Source organism: Chelonoidis abingdonii, chromosome 5, assembly GCF_003597395.2.
Source record: "Chelonoidis abingdonii isolate Lonesome George chromosome 5, CheloAbing_2.0, whole genome shotgun sequence".
NCBI lineage: Eukaryota > Metazoa > Chordata > Testudines > Testudinidae > Chelonoidis > Chelonoidis abingdonii.
In genome coordinates this window covers 141558012-141576740 of record NC_133773.1, presented here as the reverse complement: position 1 = coordinate 141576740, position 18729 = coordinate 141558012, and the positions used below count along the sequence as shown (strand labels likewise).

General features: G+C 54.5%; 1 protein-coding gene across 3 annotated transcripts in view; it reads left to right on the top strand.

Moving 5' to 3' along the window:
- Positions 1–2118: 2118 nt before the first annotated feature.
- ADAM33 (ADAM metallopeptidase domain 33) overlaps positions 2119–18729 on the top strand; it is an 81196-nt gene continuing 64585 nt past the window's right edge. For 2 of the 3 annotated variants that reach the window (XM_075066675.1, XM_075066676.1), the window contains exons 1-2: positions 2131–2267; positions 7249–7331. In XM_075066675.1, coding sequence (XP_074922776.1) covers positions 2144–2267; positions 7249–7331 — 207 coding nt within the window. In that variant the 5' untranslated portion in view covers positions 2131–2143. Of the gene's footprint in view, positions 2268–7248; positions 7332–18729 lie in introns of all 3 variants that reach the window. The other variant, XM_075066674.1, reaches the window with a different exon arrangement.

Here is an 18729-nt window from a genome sequence, read left to right as displayed (position 1 = left end):
CAATAATGAGGATTGGGATTAACAGTTGATTTAAACTCTCTCCACCTTCTGTCAAGAGGCCAAAGTGTCCTCAGAGAGCAGGATGTGGTGGGAATTGGGGATGACCTTTTCTAGAGCAGGCTGTTGCTTCCCTTAGCCTCTTTTCATGCCACTTTACTCGGAGAGCCGGTTTGCATACTGATTTAGCTAAATCTATGCAGCCCTCTGCTGTGGACACTCTTATTCTGGATGAAGAGTGACCTGTTTTTGGTTGGTTACAGCACAGATTTAAACAAAAAATAGTGTTCTGAAAAGTGCCATGGGAGCTCTCTGTTTTTACAGCTCAGCAATGTGTAGGGGACATTGCTCCATCTTTCTCTGCTAACACCCAACTGGGGCATTAGATTCAGGAAAGGGGGGGGGGCCAGGAAGCTAAAGAAAAATACATTCCCTTCATCCTGAGAAAAGTCCTGACATCAGCTGAACCCCAGGGGAGGAATATCTGTGACCTTTGGAAAATGGTCAAGTCATTTGTGGCAATGAACAAGACTCCCGTGTATTTTTTTTGGCAGGCACATTTGGAAAGGAAGGTGAGAGGCATTCAGTCTGAATGCTTGCTGCAAGCCATTCATGCTTTTGCTCCACCCTGGAGAAGAGCCGTGAGCTACTGAAAGGCAGGAAAAGGAGTACTAGGTACACAATGGGAACTGTGTGTGTAGAGCAGGGGTGGGCAAACGTTTTGGCCCAAGAGCCACATCTGGGTATGGAAATTGTATGGTGGACCAGGAATGCTCATGAAATTGGGGTTGGGGTGCAGGAGGGGGTACGGGCTCTGGCTGGGGGTATGGGCTCTGGGCTGGGGCCAGAAATGAGTTCAGGATGCAGGAGGGGGCTCTGGGCTGGGGCAGGGGGTTGGGGTGGGGGAGAGGCTCATTTGGGGTATAGGAGGGTGCTCCAGGCTGGAACCAAGAGGGTGGGAGGGGGATCAGGGCTGGTGCAGAGGGTTGGGGCACGGGGGAAAGGGGAAGGGCTCTGGCAGGGGGTGCGGGCTCTGGGGTGGGGCCAGATATTAGGAGTTCAGGGTGTGGGAGGGGGCTCTGGGCTGGGGTAGGGGGTTGGGGTGCAGGAGAGGGATCAAGGCTGGCACAGGGGGTTGAGGCACGGCGGGGGGGGGGTCATGGGTGCAGGCTTGGGGTGGCACTTACCTCAAGCAGCTCCTGGAAGCAGCGGCATGTCCCTTCTCCACCTCCTATGCAGAGGTGAAGCCAGGCAGCTCTGTGCGCTGCCCTGTCTGCAGGTGCCGCCTCTGCAGCTCCCACTGGCCAAGGTTCCTGGGCCTGGCCAATGGGAGCTGCAGGGGTGGCATATGGAGGCCCCTGGCTGCCCCTAAACATAGGAGGCAGAGTGTGCAGGGTGGCCTCGGCCCCCACTCCTCGGCTGGAGTGGGGCAAGCCTCAGACCCCACTCCCCAGCAGGAGCGTGAGGCCAGATTAAACTTCCTGGAGGGCTGGATGTGGCCTGTGGGCCCTAGTTTGCCCACCCCAGAATAGAGAGAAAATCTCTAGCAATACCTCTACACCTATAAACCTATGAGAACCTGAAACTGACACCACCGTTAGTGTCAAAAGTGAAAGTAAAGCGAGCCAGCCTCGCGCTCTCCTGGCCTAGCGGCGGAAGAGTTCCCCACGCCAGACGAAGCCTTTTACTTGTTTCTCTTTTTGTAGGTTGAAATGTGCAGCAAAAAGAAAGTTACAGCGGTTCACTTTGGGCCCTAGCCAACCACTGTCGCATCTGGGCCACTTGGAGCCAGGAAAAAGTGCGGGGCGGGGGCCAGTGTAGGGGCGGAGGGGTGTGTGTGCATGCGGGGGACTCTGTGTTCCTGGCCTGCGTTTATCCCCAAGCCCAGGCTGAGGCTCTTGCCGTGCGAGGAGCTGGGGGGACCCTGCGAGCTGCAGCCAAGAGGGGCGCTTAGCAGAGCGGCTGTTTCTCATTACACAAGCACCATGCTGAGCCCGAGCCCTGCCCCGGCCCGCTGCCTACAAGCCCCAGGGTGCAGCGGGGCCCCAGCTGGCGGCGAAGAAGCGGGGCGGGGGGGAGCCCGGGCTGTATAAGAGGCCGGGCAGAGGCAGCAGCGCCGGCAGGCAGAGGGTAGCGCGCCGCGGGGATGGGGGCAGGCGGCCCCCGCAAGCCCTGCTGCCGGAGCACGCCCGGGGGTCCCCTTGGGGGGCGCTTCCTCCTCCTGCTGCTGCTGCTCCCCTCCAGCCCCGCGGCCGCCTCCGAGGCACCAGGTAAGGGAGAGGGGGGCGGTCGCAAGGGCAGATCCCCTAGGGCCACCTGGCCTGGGAGATGTTCCCCTAGGGGTCCCCTGGGTCTGGCTGGCGGGGAGGGAGGTGGGTGCGGCCCGCTGGGAGGAGGGAGGTGGGGTGAGAGCTGCCCCTGCGGTGGGGGTTGAGCCCTCCAGGATCTGGCTGGCGGGGAGGATGCACATGGGGTGCAGCCCCCTGGGTGTGGCTGGGGTGAGAGCTGCCCCTGTGGTGGGAGTTGAGCCCCTCCAGGATCTGGCTGGCGGGGAGGGTGCTCCTGGGTGCACAGGGGTGCAGCCCCCTGAGTGTGGCTGGGGTGAGGGCTGCCCCTGCTGGGGGGCGGGGGTTGAGCCCTCCAGGGTCTGGCTGGCGGGGAGGGTGCTCCTGGGTGCACAGGGGTGCAGCCCCCTGGGTGTGGCTGGGGTGAGGGCTGCTCCTGCGGGGAGGGTGGTGAGCTCCCCAGGGTCTGGCTGGCGGGGAGGGTGCACGTGGGGTGCAGCCCCCTGGGTGTGGCTGGCAGGGTGGAAGCCCTCCTGGGTCTGACTGGCGGGGAGGTGGATGTGCCTGGGAGCGCACGGGTGTTGGGACTTTGAATGGAGCCGGCAGATCTCTGGGCAGGAGCGCAGGCCGAGGGGGCTGTGGCTGGCGATGTGAGCGGAGCTGGGGTCCCCCTGCCCAACCCAGCCGGGCTGGGTGCTGCCCCGCGGAGAGCCTCCCGCTTTGCGGCCCCCGGCCAGGCAGACTCCGCTCCATGCCTCTATATGGTCGTGCTGGGGGATCAGGAGGCGGCTTGCTGCTCACAGCCAACTTCCCTCAGCCCTGGGCTGGGCTAGCGAGTCCTCGCCTTGCAGGCATCGGCTCCGGGGGCACATCCATAGAGGGCCCCTGTCAGACATCGCAGCCAGTGGCCCCTTGCGCCTCTACAGGGTCCGCTGCTCAGTGGGGTGGAGGGGCTCCTAGCCTGCACTCAAGCCACAGCTCTCCCAGCCACCACTCCCCAGGGGCAGGAGCCAGGTTTCCTTGTGCACCCTCTTTAAGATGAAAACCAGCTTTTTGGAAGGACAGGAACATTTTCTGGGGAAGTTTTTGTTACCTTTGACGTTTTCTGCTATTGACAAAACCGAAATGTTCGGTTTGGTCTCCGTTTCTGGTGTGTGCAGGGTGGGTTCCCTCCAGAAAAATGAAATGAGATTTTTCTGTTTGAAATGAAACAAAAACAATTCTGTATCCTTAGGATTTTTTTTCTTTCTGAACACAGTGCTTGGTGTGGGGAGCCACGCGTTAAAAGGACCCTCAGAGTTGAGTGTATGGGGGGGATCCTGGCTTGGCAGAAATAATTGATCAAGTTTGGGGGCAGGCAGGAGCTGTGAACAGGGAGCGGAAAGCTTACTTCCAGCGGGACAAGGACTGCCTCTAAGTGTTCCTACAGCACCTTGCGGTGGGCCCTGGTCTGTGACTGGAGATTCTAGGCGCTACCCCAGTGCAAATATAGAGTGACAGCTATATCAACTGCAAGCAAGAGGCGCTCCTGGAGAGCATGTTAGCAGAATGGGGCGGGGTGTGTGTGCTTGTAAGTAATTCCCTGAAAAACAGGGAGATGGATTGGAAAAAACATCCTATTGTAATTTATTTGATTTAGATTTTAACAGGGTCCTGTGTCAGGATCTAAGCCCCTCCCATTCACTGCAGGGACAGTTTTCAGCACAGCAAGGGTCTTAGCATAATAAAAAACAGCCGTTACGATATGGCCGCAGGCCTTCCCCAAGTAATCGTTATAAACAACTCCCCGTGTCCCATCCCATCTCTAAACATCCCTGGAAAAAGGTGGGGTTTGCAGCACATCCAGCAAGGTTAGGACCCCTGCTCAGTTGGATGCATGGAAAAGCCCTGATCCTCAAAGGTAATCAATTTGAAATCAATCCATTATCCTGGAGAATCTGGGCCTCAGAGCCTGTCTGTAGGTTCCTAGAAGCTTCCCTAAACAGCTGGAGGTTTCAAACTTGGGTATTGAACTTGTCCTTTCTTTACATGGTTAGTTGGCCGGCCTTTTCAGTGTCAAGATTATTTCTGCCTCCATCAAAAATCTGAAGCGACAGATTGTCCCCAGCTGTGTCAGGAATCCGGATTCTCTGAGCAAGAGCAGGAGCAGTAGAGCAGCAGTTAGTTCTGCTTTCCCCCTTCCTTCCCTTTCTGAGTAGCCTGTAATGAGACCTTAAAAAAAAAAACCACAAAGGGAAATGATTCCTAGGGGTTGGGATGCTGGCCTATAGTTCTAATCTGAGCTCTGGCAGCAATTCTTTTTGTGATTTGAGAGTAAATCTCTTCACTGCTCTGTGCCTCAGTTTCCCTGCCTGGGAAGTAGTCATTTACTTCCAGGGGCTTGAGGCTTAATTAGTGTTTTGTAAAAACTCTGAGATCCTCCCACAAAAGCTGCTCATAAATTTGCTGACTTATTTTAGCTCTTCAAGCAGTCTGTTAAACTACCATTTGAGAAAACAAAATCAATCTCAGGCCCATCCAGTTTCATATTCGTATTGCGGAGCAAGACTTCAGGGCTCTTCGGTCTAAGGCTTGGCTTACGCTTAAAAGTTCAGGTGACATAGATACAGCATTTGGGGGTGGGTGGGTGAAAAATTCATACCCCCGAGTGCCATAGCCGTTCTGATCTAAACCCAGTGGTGACATGGCTAGATTGATGGAATAATGCGTCCATCAACCTAGCTACCACTGCTCCGGGGCAGTGTGTGTCTGGATTACCTGCAGCAAGAGGAAAAACCCCTTCTGTTGCTGTAGGAAGCGTCTGCACTATGGCAGTACCATGTCATAGGTAGGGCACTATAGCTGTACCGTTTTAGTGCCTGTAGTATAGGCGTGGCCTAAGGGTATGGCTACACTGGCACTTTACAGTGCTGCAACTTTCGCGCCCAGGGGTGTGAAAAACACCCCCCTGAGCGCTGCAAGATACAGTGCTGTAAAGCCTCAGTGTAATCAGTGCCGCAGCGCTGGGAGCGCGGCTCCCAGTGCTGCAAGCTACACCTGTAGAGGATGTGGTTTACTGTGCAGCGCTGAGAGAGCTCTCTCCCAGCGCTGGCGCTCCGACCGCACTCACACTTCAAAGCTGGCAGCACTTTGAAATTTCAAGTGTAGCCATACCCTAAGAGACAAAGATCGAACAAGAGCCATTGGCTGGAAGCTGAAGCTAGACCAATTCACACCGGAAATAAGATGCAAATTTTTAACAGTGGGGATAACTAACCCTCAGAACAATTGACCAAGAATCACCATCACTGGCAATCAAGATTGGATGTTTTCTCTAAAAGATCTGCTCTAGTTTGAACAGGAATTAACACAGGGAAGTTGTGTGTGATGGGGAGGGCAGACAAGCTGTGAATCTGTGTGACATTGACACAGCGACACTTTTGATACTCCTGTTGTTGTAGCCTTGGTTTTAACGTGCATGTGGTTTCTGACCAGATCTTTAGCTGGTTTTAGACCAAACCCGAGTTTTCAGAAACTCCACCCTTTACATCTCCCTCAGCGCAGTCTGCTTTCAGCTCTTCGCATCGAGGAACTGAAACAAACAGGGGCCCTGTTGTTCCGATCAATAACCCTCCCCTTGGGGCTGTGACTAAATCCAAACTTTGACTGAACGTGCGTTCGTTTGTACAGCGTCCCTGTCCCGTGAGGTTTTGGAGAATCTTGTGCTGTTTTGCAAGTTTCCCATATTCTTTCAGCAATAACGGATTTATTTGTTTATCAAATTGAGTCATCAGTCCCTGTTCCTTCTTCTGCAGTCAAATGCAGCGGAATTGTTAGTAAAACTCAGGGTACTCTCATGTCTCGAATGAGGCAGGGGAGCTCACGCATTGCCTTGTCTTGGGGAGTTGCGATGGGTCAGGGGGAGTGATGATGGGTTGCAGGTCCTTTCACTGCTAGGCTGCAGGCTCTAATACAGGTTGGAAATCAGTGAAAATTATTACTTATGGTGGTTTGGTGACCTGTGTGAAATGAAGTGGAGAGACTCACTCTGTGAGCCAAATTCCTTGCTGGTGTATAGAAGCCAAGGATTGAACTGGGTCATAATGAAGGAGCTCCCCTCTAGATGTGGCCCCAGGACAGGGCTACAGCAAAGTGATGCAGCGGGGTCAGTGCTGTGCCTGCTGGGTGATTTAACTAGAGCTTTGCGGTCTCCGGGGGGGCAGTCTGGCATCTTTCGCCAGCAATATGTTTGTGTTCAGGGTGCAGATGTTGTGCTGGCAGTAGGCACAAGCTGTGAGTTTGGATCTGGAACAGCGCTCCAACAGATTATTATATTGTACTGATTGTTACATTCCTGTAGCACTTGTCTGGATGGGGAGGGGCCTCTGCCTGAGAGGAAGGATGGGCCAGTGGCTAGAATGGTTGCTTGGGAATTGGAGGACCTGCGTTCAATCCCCTTTTTCACCATACGTTTCCCATGTGACCTCAGGCAAGTCACTTTAGTCTCTGTGTGCCTCTGTTTCTGTAATCTACAGAACAGCACTTGCCTATTTCACAGGGAGAATAAATGCACACCAGAAGGGACCACCTTGATCATTTAATGTGACCTCCTGAATAATACCTGCTAGAGACCTTGTCAAAGTAATTCCTGTTTGAAGCAGAGCAGTTCTTTTAGAAAAAACACCCAGTCTTGATTTTAAAATTGCCAGAGATGGAGAGATCACCAGTACCCATTAAATATTGCGAGACACTCAGTCGTTATGGCCTGTGTTGTCACATAAGTGCCTGAAATAGACAGGAGAGTTCTCAAAGGGCTTGGCCAGCCTGGATTCCTCAGCCACATTCTGCCAGTGCAGTCAGAGGGGAGTCCTACCATCAGCACATCAAAGAGAAATGTTCCGATCTCTGGGCTTTGTTCTCTTGCGGGACGGGGAGAACCCCTGCCCGTGTTCTCTGCACCTGTTCATCTTGACGTTCTCGCTTGCAGGGCTGCCACTGCACAGAGAACTGGTCACCCCTCACTGGCTTCTGAGAGGACGCAGCAGGCGAGCTGTCAGCGTGGCCGAAAAGGTGGGTAAGATTGAAAGCGTGCAGGTTTCTTCGTTCCCCCTCCACCCGTACCCTGAGTGGTCTGGGACATGAAGGGTTAAGCCAGGGCTTGAGTAACAGACTCTTGTATTGCGAGTGGGAAGCTCTCCTTACCCAGGGTATGGCTACACTGGCACTTTACAGCATTGCAACTTTCGCGCTCAGGGGTGTGAAAAAACACCTCCCTGAGCGCTGCAAGATACAGCGCTGTAAAGCCTCAGTGTAATCAGTGCCGCAGCGCTGGGAGCGCGGCTCCCAGAGCTGCAAGCTACACCCATAGAGGATGTGGTTTACGTGCAGCCGCTGGTGCTCTGACCGCACTCTCACGGCAGCACTTTGAAATTTCAAGTGTAGCCATACCCCTACTGTCCACATATGGGGCTAAGAAGTCAATATCTGCACAATCTGAGCTGTGAGATGTATTTTTTGAAGAGATCTTTTGGTCCTGTAGGTTACTGAAATAACCTTCTCCCCACAGTGCAGTGTAAGGCTATCCCCCTGCGCCTTCAGACCAGCAGCCCCAGTGCCTCTGCTGTTGCTTAGAGTTTTGGCCAAGGCCAGTTTTTATTTAGGGTGTGAATTTCCTGCTGGCAATAGGTACCAGCTGTGAGTTTGGATCTGGAACAGAACTCCACCAGATTATTAGGTCAGCTTTCGCAGCTGCTGTTCAGCCAGGAAACGAACACGATTTCTGTATCTTTCACGCTGCTGCTCCTTGTGGAAAAGGGCTACTCTGAGGAGAAGGGCACCTCAAACACAAGAGGCTGGGTGAGGGACAGAGTAGCAGACTCCTGGCTGTCTGGGGATTCTGCAGTGGCAGGGGGAAAAGACTCTCCTGTTCCAACAGGCAAGTGGCAGTGCAGATCTGGCTCTCATGCAGTTGTCTCTCTGGTGAGGAAACCCCCAGAAAGCATCCGTTGTCTCAGCAAGATTGTGTCTGTCATGTTACTGGAATCTTTGTGGTGAAGCTGTCCGCTGCTCCTGCAATACAAGGAGCAGTTGTGAGGAGGTGGCCTTGGGTTTCAGACGGATGTGCACGTAGCCTGGAGGGGCTGGGTGAGGCCGCCATTATGGAAATAGCCTCCTTAATATAGGGCCTTGTTATACCAATAAAAAACTAGCAGGATCTTATTAAAGGGGACAAGACATTAGTCACATTTATTGTAAATACCATAATAAAATAAGAGATAACAGCAAACAACGTTGTTTAGCTACTTATTCCTATATATCCATTCACACAATCATTCATACAAGTTCTGGATAGATATTATAGTTACCAGCCTAAAGTTGCTTGTGACAGAATACTGGCCAGGTACCCTGTACACAAGAGTGGAGCCGAGTCCGGGTCAGGTGCACCTGATGCTCCTGGAGGCTGGCAGCAGAACCATAGACTCAAAGTCCTCAGTCTTCAGAGTCCAGCTTTATAGGGATTTTTCCCTATGTTAGTTCATGGGAGTTGCTTCATTCTGCTGTTGTTAAATTAATCAGCAGGTGGCTGGCTCCATGTTGGCAGCAGAATGTTACCCAAAGTCTCTTATCTTACCCTTCTTTTTTACAGGCTTTTAGTTTGGATTCAAAGTCTATAGTTTTTGCTGTGTCACGCTGCCTTTGGGTTTGGATTGATCACCCGTCAATTGCAGGCGTGACTTTCAGCCTTGAACCTGGCTTTGATCTTCCTTCTGTTGTTCTTTTGTCCTTTTCTTTTTAGGGTGGATGCTTTTTACTTTGTTTCACTGTTGTCTAGGTCTTCAGCCGTTGGTAGTTGAATTTCACCTTATCAGGACAGGCTGGGGCTGGAGGTTGATCTTATCATCCATACATGCCTCATTCACACATCTAAACTAACTAATAAGATTACAGCAGGGTTTGCAAAAGTGAAGGTTGGAGGAAGCTTTTACAAGATGGAGTGAGTGTTTTAAAATGGGGTTTGAATTACAATATGGCAAGTGTAGTGAATGGTGAACAGAAGTTACATTAATAAAGTGAACAATTAAAAACAATTTCATTTATCAGTTCTACAGCCTTTCATCCCGAAGGATCCCAAAGCATTAGAGACCTTTTGTTCAGGGAGCAGTGAAATGCATGTGGGATCTGTTCTGTAGTGGCTACGTGGTGGTCTGTAGGGGGGAAGGAGGAGATGACATCTTTGAATGCAACCCCAGGAGGACGGAATGTAACTTTTGTTTGGAGTTCGGCCAGGACACTGGGGGGACCCTTAGAGACCACGATGGTTCAGGTCCCCTTGGAGAGCTGGACATGGGGTCGAGCAGTGCCTGGGGCAGCGCCTGGGGCAGCCCCACCTGGCTGGCACGTGCTGTCTTGCATGGTCGGTGCAGGCTTCACTTGCAAGGCTGCCTTTGCAGTCACCAATTTTTTCCCGTTTTTAAAAACGTGTTTTGTGTGATGTTGCTCTGGCATCTTCCCTAGTTCTGCCCGGGCTTGGCCTGGATCCCAGATCTTGGGTGCTGCTAGTCTTCTCAAACAGCCAGGCTCTCTGCTGCTTGGTATGCGCTTGTGCTCACCATCTTGGTTCATCCCCTGCCCCCGCTGGCTCCCGGGTACAGGGGTCAATAGTCTCATGTCCCCTCCACATACCTCAGTTTACCCCTCTGTAAAATGGAGGCAACGTTACTGACTCGCCTCCCTGGCGAGGCTGTGAGGCCTCACTGATGTCTCGTAAAGTGCTCTCAGGCCTTGGAGTGTTAGTCCCCAGGTGGAACGTAGAGTTTTAGTGGCCATTGAATGATTGAATTTCATGGTGAGACGTTTTCATGCAGCAGCTGCATCCCACAGCCGGCTCCTCTCCCTGCCTGTAGCAAGAGGGATCAGCACCAGGCGCCCTCCCACCTCAGCCTGTGAGGTTGCTATGGCTCCCATGGTCTGTTCATAGGAAGGGATTGCTCCGTTCCCAGTGGATTACAGCAGCGTGGGGGAGAGGGCCCAGGTCTATATATAGGCCAGAGGGCAGTCGAGGCGGGGAATGCGGGATAGCCGGGAAGCTTATTTATATTGCTGCTTGCATCCCTGTGCCTGGAATCCACTCGAAGATGCTGGGACTGGGGAGGAGGGAAGATTGGTGTGGGGGTGGGGGGTGCGCAGGGGGCCTGGCTTTGCATGGGCCATTGGAGGCAATGTTAAAACATCACTTACCAGCGGGATTACAACGAGGGAGGGGCAAGACCCCTGTTCATTTCCTGGCATCTGTTCTGACTCAAGTGACTCTAGCCAGCACAAGACAAGAAGGCGGCTGTCCTGGCAGGGAGGGAGGAAGAGCAGGAAGAGTGTGTGTAGGCGGGGGGGGGGGGGACGGGACGGGGGGTGGATTGTGGGAACCAGACTTGGGTTGGGGGGGGGCAGATCTGATCCCCCGAGATCACCAAAAATGCAGAATTTCCAGGCCCTAGCTCTAACGTGGACATTAGTACTGTGCCCATCACCGTGGGATCTTGGCGCTGAATGACAATTGTTTCGAGGCTTACGCCAAGGACAGGGCTCTGCATATCCTGTCTTTTTCCCCCCCACTCCCCTTAATCAAATAGCCTGCTTACACTCAGCAAGGCCATGTGAACGGTCAGAACCTGCCTGTTTGATGAAGGACCCCTTTGGCGCTGGCATGCCCCCAGCCCGCCAGGACATGACACAGGGTCGTAGGCAGTGAAGCCAGAAGCATGGAGATCAGGCTCTGACCGCAGCATGTGAGATGGGAGGGTGTGGGGCTAGTGCAGGGTGCCCACTACCCAGAGGGGAGGCTGGATCTGAGCAGGGGTGGTAACATCCAGGCTGCTAATGAGATTTGTGGCTCAGAGAGGTGAGGAATCGAATCTCATGCTGCCAGCCTCCAGCTGGTCACCCCCAAGGCACAAAGGCATCTCCTCCTCCCCACCCATGGGTATGTCTGTGCACATCTGGCTAGGTACCTTCCTCCAAAGCATCAGAGGTTAACACCTTCCAGGCATGGGGATAGGTGGGCCCAGGCAAGGATTCAGGTCCCCAAATCCTGTGCAAATAACTTTCTGCTTTTCCCTAACACCTGCCCCGCGAGGGTCTCTGAGTGCCGTGGGGACATGAGTGAATGCAGATTCGCAACCCTGCCGTGAGCTGGGAAAACAGTATCCCTGTTTTAGAGATAAGGAAAGTGAGGCATGGAGTGGGGGGAGATGATGTGGCCAAGGTCATGGGGCAAATCAGTGGCAGAGCTGGCACTAGGCAATCGGGTACCATCTTGATGAGAGCTTTACAAGTTCTCAGTTAGGTTCTTTCTAGCCCAGATAGCCTGGTTCCCAAAGTTTTGCCTTCCTGCCTCAGTGGTGCGTTGGATCCGCTCTCCCTAGAGGTCTGGAGACGTATTATGGAACAAACCCCTTTGTCTCCTTGACAGACTTGATCAGGAGGCACAGCAAGATCTAATGGCTGGAAGTTGAAGACAGCCAAATTTAAACCTCGATTAGACGTTGGAACAGCATTTCCGGTGGGTGGGTGACTCACCGTGGCTTGGAGTCATTAAGCCAAGATTCGCTATTTTTCTAAAAGATCATCTTTAAGCCAGCTCCTGGGGGCAACTCCACAGCCTGTGTGTGCAGGGGAAGAGGGTGTCAGGCTGGATGGTCAGGGTGGTCCATTCTGACTGGGAGTCTGTCAATCTATGAATCCCCCTGTTCATCCCCTTCCTTCCTGGGCCCTGGGGAGAACAGGTCACCTGCCTGCCTTCAACCTGCCCATCTTGACAATTGCAATTCTGCATTAACACTGTGCCTATAATCAAATCTCCATTTTTCAGCCGGTCACCTGAAGGGGTCAGGAAGGAATAGTTTTTTCTCCCCAGTGCACAAATGATCTGATGCATTGTCTCCCTCTGCCACCCCACCCACAGCCTCAGGGTCTTCTGAAGCATCAGAGATTAGCAGGTCTGGAGACAGGGCACCAGAATGAGTGGGGCCCACTGCTCTGAGATGGGACAGAGAATCCACTTATAAGATGCCGGCTGCTGTGTTTTGCCCAGGTGCTCAGGGTGATGCTGGTGGCCAGATGTGGGGCTGGGAAGGGATTTCTCCCCAGGGATCTTGGGGTGGATCCTGTGGGCACCGCTTACCTCATCAGTTCCCTGCCATTGCCCAGGTGGCACCTCAGTCTCCCCTGGTCTCTCTTGGTGGCTTGCAGCACTAATCTCCTAGGACTGAAATGTTTTGGGCTAACTAGCATCACTGGCTCAATGCAGGGGGGTCTGGGTGACGTTTAATGACGTGGCACACCCAGGAGGTCAGACGAGAGGGGCCAACTTGGACCAGCTTGTGATGATCCCCAATCGCTGGGGGTCGGCCTATCTAGGCAGGAAGATCCACTGTCGTCCAGCCAGAGCGAGGGGCCTCAGGGAGTTAATTCGGGGGAGGGCTATGACCTGTGCTGTACAGGGAGGTGAGGCTGGATGATCACAGTGCTTCCCCTCTGGCCTGAAGCTCCATCCCAGGAGCACAGGGAAGGGATCTGCCCAAGGCCAGGAGGCTTTGCTCCGTTCCTCAGGTAGCAGCTTGGGCAGGATCCTGGGGGTTGGGGAGAGTAGAGGCAGGGAGAAGCACTAACCCCGCCTTGGAGCAGGTGCGTGGGTGGCCTTGTGTTTGCTGTGGTCTCGCTGGGTGGGAGGGTGCTCCCCGCAGACAGCAGGGCGGATGTCTCTTGTATCTTGTTTCCTTCTCCCCCTCGCTCTGCGTGCATCACCAAGCCGGCTAACCTGCTGGCTGCTCTTGCCAGCTGCCGCCCTTCTGCTGTGGAGGTGACACGAGGAGAGAGGCTGTAGGTTGCTGTGACTGGCCGTACCGGTGGCTCTGATCAGATACCTCTGTGTCAACCACCACGCTCCCACTAGACCACACGTGCTCTGTGCTCCCACCATGGCTCTGGGGAGAGCATGACAGGCTGGGGCAGCGAGAGCCCTGGTGGGAGGAGCGTGGGGCAGCTGGATTGCCTGGGCCCTAGGAGGATCCTATGTCTTGGGCCAGGGGTGGGCTGCATGTGTGTGGCCGAACAGCTGCGGGGGAGCTAAGAGGCAGCATGACCCCACAGATGAGGCACTGGACTGGGACTCCAGAGACCTTGGTTCAGTTCCCTGCTTAGCTACTGCTGTCTTGTGGGCCTTGGGCAAGTCCTTTCCTCTCTCTATGCCTCAGTTTTCCTCCCACCTGTTGACTGTGCAGACAGTAAGCTCTGTGGGACAGGGACTCTCTTGCTGTGTGTCCGCACAGCACCCCACGTAATGGGGCCCTGATCTCAGGTGGCGCCTCTGGGTGCCACACCTGATGACAATGTTATCCCAGGCTGCGTGGCTTCACAGGAACCAGCTTGGACCTCCTCTTGCTGACAGTGTAAAGCAAGAGCAGCCTGTGTGGCTATCCTGGGCTATGCCCTAGTACCAACCACGTAGGCAGAGCTGGGGGCTTGATGGCATGTGATTGTCTCCAAGGAAACCAGACCCGGCCTCGTTCTGAAGCATCACACAGTCGGACTGACGAAGCCAAAACTGGCTGGGATCCTGCCCGTGGTGCTAGCTACTCTGCCTCAGTTTCCCCATCTATACAGTATGGCGAGAGAATCCCTTCCTGCAGTGAGGGTGGGGAGGATTAGTTAGTGCTTTGACTTAGGAAAGCTCTCCAGAAGGACTAAAGGTTATGAAGACCCGTGGCCTGAGCAGGATTTTAGAGTGAAGTCCTAGTTTGTTTGAACTTTGGGGACCAAACACCCAGAGGAGAAATCTAAGGTGGTGAAATTTATGCTGGGGTTGGAGGGAGGGTATAAATCGCATCATTTTAGACTTAGATCCCCTTTGACTGACACCCTCTTACCTGTTCTGTGTGCTCCAGAAGCCCTGATCAGAATCAGGCCCCGCTGTGTGGGGTGCCAGGCAGCCCCATAGTAAGAAATGGTCCTGCCTTAAAGGATTCATTGTTGGTTCTGAGTCATTTTAAGAGGTGCTGAGCTGTTTTTCCCGAAACGCAACAGCAAGGTCAGCCCTGCTCTCTCCCGGCCCCTTGGGTCCAAGTGCTGCACCAACCAAGACACCTGTCAACGCAAGGAGACGAGCTCCAGAAACGTTGTGTAAGGGAGGACGTCAATTGCATGTCAGCACATCTGAGGTGGGTGGATTTTACCGGCAGCCTCTTCCAGATCCTCCCTGGGCAGGTTCCCTTGGCACAGGTTGCTGAATCCAGTCTCCCCTGTGCCCGGCACTGCTGGGAAGGCCGGTGCCCAGCGAGTGGCGCGTCGTGCCATTGTGACTGGGAAGGGGTCAGGGCCTGGACTAGGCACAAGACAATGCACAATCAGGTGCCGGAGTTTTGTCCTGCTTCTGTCTTGGATATAGGTACTTACACCCCCTCCCCCCAGTGCCGCAGTATCAGAGCATCCCCTAAACCTTAATGTATTTACCTTCCCCACGCCCATGTGAGGTAGGGCAGTACCATAGCCTCCGCGTTCCATGGGAACAAACACCCTGATCATCATTGCCCTGAAATCAATGAAATACCTCCGTGACTTGGAGGAGCTGGGCCTGAATGACTTCCTGACTGTGGGCCTGCGGTCGAGCAGGGAATTGGGCGAGTCTTCCAGACTAGTGCCCCAATCGCTGGGCTGTCCTTTCTGGGGGTGTGTGGGAGGGTAGATCCATGTTACGGGGAGCCATACAACGATCTCTCTCATCTGTGTGACGTTCCAGCTGAGAATTCCAGCTTGCAACCAGCAGGATTGTCTCTGCGGAGCTTGCCTTGATAGCTCTGAGTTCCAGGCTGCAGAGGGGTCCCGGAACTAGACCCACCAATCTTGCCATGCATTATCACTTCCACGTACCCTCCATGCGGGCAGAAGGGGGTTGATTTCTCCATAGCTCCCATGGCACCCAGCAGCTGCTGAGCTCACTGGCGCTTTGGCGCTGCCTGAGCTGGTGCCTCTGGTCAGGGTCGCCAGTTACCCTTAGGTTTGGTGTTGAGCCGTGCAGCGACGGTGAAGGCGGCCCGGGTGAGGCCACTGACTGCAGAGAACCAAAGATCATTTCCCCTCAAAGGAAGACAAAAGGCTTTGGCCTTGGCTCCTCTAGCAACAGCCCTGTGGTTTTTCTGATCAGCAGACTGAAAAAGAAAAACGCTCTCAAATTCCACCCGCTGGGGCTGGGTTTCAGCCACCGTGACTCCTTCCCCAGCTGCTGTGAACTTCACCGCTGCTGATGGATTTTGGACGGGCTGTTGGAGCCTGGAGCTGGAGTCTTGCACAGAGGGTGTCCCCAGACAGGACCCCTTGCAGGCGCCATGGGCAGAGAGGATTCCCTTGTTTGCTTCTAGCCTCTGCAGTGATGGAAACGCCAGCGTCTCCTCAAGCCCCTCGGGCTGCATGCTGGGAAGTGTCTTGCAGCAGATGACAGCTGGCGGGAGGGGCTCACTGCTGCAAGGTATGCTGGAGGTGAATGGCTTTGCTGTGATGCCGAGGAGCATCCACCTGCCACTAGCTGAGATACGGGCTGTCATGGAGTGTGGGGGAGGCCGGCCCTGCACCCGTCTTCCTGGAACTCACAGTGACTTTTAGCCAGCCAGTAAAACAGAAGGTTTATTGGACAACAGGAACGCAGGTTACAGCAGAGCTTGCAGGCACAGTCAGGGCCCCTCCATCGAGTCCTTCTGGGGGTTCAGGGTGCTTGGATCCTAGCTAGGATACCCTGAATTCTGCCCACACAGCCCCAAACCCAAACTCAAAACTACTTCCCTCCTGCCACTCCCTTCCTTTGTCTTCCTTCCCGGGCCAAGGTGTTGACCTTTCCCCTCCCTTACCTAGCTCAGGTTACAGGCTCTGGTATTGTCCATCCCCTAAAGTCCTCCCCTGCTCTCCCATTCCCCACACAGACAGCCCCTACTTCATCACACGGGCTGTCAATCCTCATGCTCCAGGGCACGCGCCCAGTTCAGCGAGGAATTCCCAGCGTGGCGCAGTTATGCCCATTATGGGTGGGAGCCTTAGCGCTCCCTTGGTTTCTGAGCTTTGACCCCTGTTGGAGAAGCCCCAGGACTAGAAACCTAGCAGAGGAGACTGGTTCTGTCTGCTCCTGGGGCCACTGGGGGAGGGTCTGTGGTCTGTTACACTCTGGCACCGTGAAGGGGGTAGAAGTGAGACCCCAGATATAGCCGCCCCCTGGCTCTGTACCAGCCAGGCCCCCAGTGTCGAGTGTGCCAAGAGTGGGGGTGGCTAACTGGTGTACAGGGCACTTGGGCTATTTCTCTGCCTCCAGGGAGAGCGGAGCGTAAATTACTGGGGCCTGGGCAGGGGCATGTGAGGCTTAAAGCCACCTTTGCTCCCCCCGCCCCCGGTCTGTGCCAGGTGCAGGAGCTGTGAATTGGACCAGGACTCTGAGCTGCAGCTGTTGTGGACGGCAGCATCCTGTGTCTGACTCAGCCTGCCCAGGAAGGGCACGGTGCCCTCGGCTGGTTGCTTAAAGGCAGATGCCACCTCTATTTCCCATGGATAAGCCGGTGTGTGGGCTGTGGGGCTGCCAGCAGAGCCTGCCACTCCCTCCTCTCTGCTGGGCGATGCTGGCTGCCCAAGAGCCCTCGCCAGCCAGCCCTGTGGCCCCTGAAACACATGGATGGACTCCACTGCTGCCTCCACTACTCAGTCCCATCCTGCCATTTCTATGGGCGTTTTGTGATAACCATCTCCCGTGTGAACTAAAACTCCTGGGGGAAGTTGACATCTGCTGGGCTTGAATCTGTCATCTCCCGCAGGGACCTGCAAGTCCATCTGGCTGGCAGAGGGGCCTGCCTGGGTCCTCTCCTCACTCCACACCAGAAGTGCAGGGGCAGCTGGCTTTAAAGGGGCCACCTCAATGTTGGAGGGCTCCCTGCTGACCTCCATCTGTTCTTTCCCAATCTCTCTCTCTCTCTATTCAGCAAGGGTTTGGGGAAGCCCTTCAAAGGCCGTTGGCCAACCAGGGCTGGCTGGCTGTGGCATGCAGCGGATAAGGGCCCAATCCTGCTCCACTGCAGGCAACGAGAGCTCTTCTGTCAGCTTCGCAGGAGCAGACTCCAGCCCCATGTGACTAGATGGACTGAGCAGGCAGAGAGTGGTTCCCTGTGTGCTGCTACAGAGAGTAATCTTCCTCTGTGAGTGCCCCTTGGCCCTTCTCATCCCAATACCTCCAAGCTCATCAGTCCCAAGGCCCAGAAGAGGAAACTGAGGCCCAGAGAGAGGAATTCCCTTCCCCGTGCTCACACAGGGAGTTTGGCATCACCAGCATACTAGCTCCAGGCCTTAACCACCTTCTCTGCCAAGGGCTTTGAGTCTGAGGGGTGGGTGTGTGTGTGTGTTTGGGGGAGGAAGGCAGCTTTGTGAGCATGGCCCTTTAAGCGTTCAGTTTGACAAGAGCATCCTGCCAACAATGTGCTTATGCAAACACACAGTGTAATTGCTGGGGAATTTGAAGGATCCAGACTCCACTGAGGGTGCTGGGGAAGGGGAAAGCAAAGGGGGATTTGAGGGGGAGGGAGGTAGGAAGAAGAGGGGGAGAACTGGGACCCAACTAGGGAGTAAAAAGGAATTGAACGGAAAAATGCACAGACCATATTTGGCCAAGGCAGCGCTGTTTGTGTAAGATCACATTCTAAAAATACAGCCCCTTCCCAGCATCGCCAAGGGAGAGGGACCCTTTGCTTCGCTGCCCCCTCCCCCTGTGAAATCACCGCAGCGCTGCGCTCGGCTGGCGCGGGGAGCTGAGCGGCCGTGCTTTGGGAATGACTAAGGGACTCCCAGGGAAATGGATTTTTTTTGTTTTTTTTCCTGTCTGCCCTGATCTCTCCTTTTTTGGAGCTGGGAAGATCTTCTGGTGGCGGGAGCGGGACTGGTGCAACATCCCACCTAGCAGTTTCAAGTCCCCCCCCCCCCGCCCATGTCCGCCGCCCCATGCTGTCACCATAGGTGTGTATAGAGGCCAAGCCCCTCCGTCTTTCATGTATTTCTCCTGCCGGCTCCCCTGCAAGGCAGGGCAGCTCCGATCTCCACTGTGCAGATCGGAGCTGAGGTGGGGAGAAGCTGGGGGCACCATTTTCACAAGTGCTTAGCACGGTGGCCGAGATCCTCAATAGTTCCTGAGTTCTGTGGTGGTTTGGTGCCTAAATACCTTGGACGCCTCATTTTCACAAGGAATTCAGGCACTTGGGGGAGAGGTTTTTCAGAGGTACAGATGGAAGCTGAGTGCCCAACTGCCCCTGGTGTTCAGGTAGAGTCTGGCACCCAGTCACCGCTTGTGCCTTTGCAGATTCCCCCTTGGCAGCCTGAGTGCCTCTGACTTTCAGTGAGACAAGGTGGGGGAGAGAATCTCTCTTATCGGTGGTGAGAGACACCAGCTTTTGAGCCA